This window comes from Penaeus monodon, chromosome 21 (genome assembly GCF_015228065.2).
Source record: "Penaeus monodon isolate SGIC_2016 chromosome 21, NSTDA_Pmon_1, whole genome shotgun sequence".
Lineage (NCBI taxonomy): Eukaryota > Metazoa > Arthropoda > Malacostraca > Decapoda > Penaeidae > Penaeus > Penaeus monodon.
The window spans coordinates 27,228,117-27,229,308 of record NC_051406.1 but is presented as its reverse complement, the minus strand read 5'-3'; the positions used below and the strand labels follow the sequence as shown (position 1 = coordinate 27,229,308).

The following is a 1,192-nucleotide window of genomic DNA, read 5'->3' as shown; positions in this document are numbered from 1 at the left end:
ATTACTTTCGTAGGCTGCGTCGTAAGGCGGAGATGGCAGAGACCTTGGCTGTGGTCAGAGGCCTGGGTGAGCGCGTGGGCTCCGAAGGAAAAGCCGGCGTCCATCTTCGAACTCACGATGACCTACGGAGCATTTTACCTGGCGAAGTACAAAACCGTGATTGGCACCCAGAATGTCCAGACGTATCGGTACGAGGGCAGCGGAAAACAAGAAACCATAACGGATTTTGCTCATACAATCAGTGGAGAGAGATGGGTGGATTTCATGTACACAGTCGACGCCGTCAATACTCTTAGTTACGTCTCGGGGAACGTCGGTCGGACGCTGGTGAACTTCACGACGCCCGACAAGAGGTTTCCTGCTTTTTTGGAAGTGGTCGGCAATAATCTGACACTGAACTGTTACTCAGGTACACTGATAACCGTTGTAGGTAACAAAAAGAAAAAAAGTATATAGTGTGCTACGACTGAGTAAATACTGAGGATTAAAGATGGTAGAATATAGATCATTTGCATATGAATTCTACACAATAATAGCCTTCTTGATAAAGACAAGAAAAAAATGTAAAAGCAGCATTAACCTGCTATACTTTCCAGGAGTTCGAGTGTGGAACGTGACGAGAGAGGCGGAGGTAATTCCTTTGGATGGATCTGAGAAATATCTTTTCAGTGTCTTCTCTAATCACGAAGTCTTGCCTTCCTTTACGCTGGGAAAACACACATTCGATTTAACACGAAACGAGACAGGAATTACAACGAAAAAAGACGCTGACAAGACTCTTCCCGCCTTCGTGGAGCATAATTTCACCATTGCCTTCGCGGAAGGGGCTCGCAACATGGTTTCCTGCGATATAAGGGTTGGTAAAATTTTCTTATATTATTAATTCAGGAATTCTGTTTCGTTATAGTTTATTGATCTGTTCGATATTCCGGAAAGGAAACACACACAACTGTACACGGCTACTCACACACGTCCTTACCACCCTCCATGGCCATTGCAGCTGGGGGAAAATCAAACAACTGATCATGTTCTGTACATGAACGAGTTACCGACACACCTATCGGTTAAGGGACGAACGGGAGATCAGTTCTACGTAGTTCTTCGCCCAACGAAATCCGAAGAACACACGTCTCCCGGGCCTTCGTCAGGCAGTGAGTCTGTTTGAATTTTTGGCTGAAATACAGGAAATGGA

General features: G+C 45.4%; 1 protein-coding gene across 1 annotated transcript in view; it reads left to right on the top strand.

Moving 5' to 3' along the window:
- Positions 1 to 13: 13 nt before the first annotated feature.
- Positions 14 to 1,192, top strand: part of LOC119586630 — a gene marked incomplete at its 5' end in the record, with an annotated part of 14,373 nt that continues 13,194 nt past the window's right edge. The window contains 3 exon segments of the mRNA XM_037935375.1: positions 14 to 409; positions 597 to 856; positions 1,001 to 1,151. Coding sequence (XP_037791303.1) covers positions 14 to 409; positions 597 to 856; positions 1,001 to 1,151 — 807 coding nt within the window.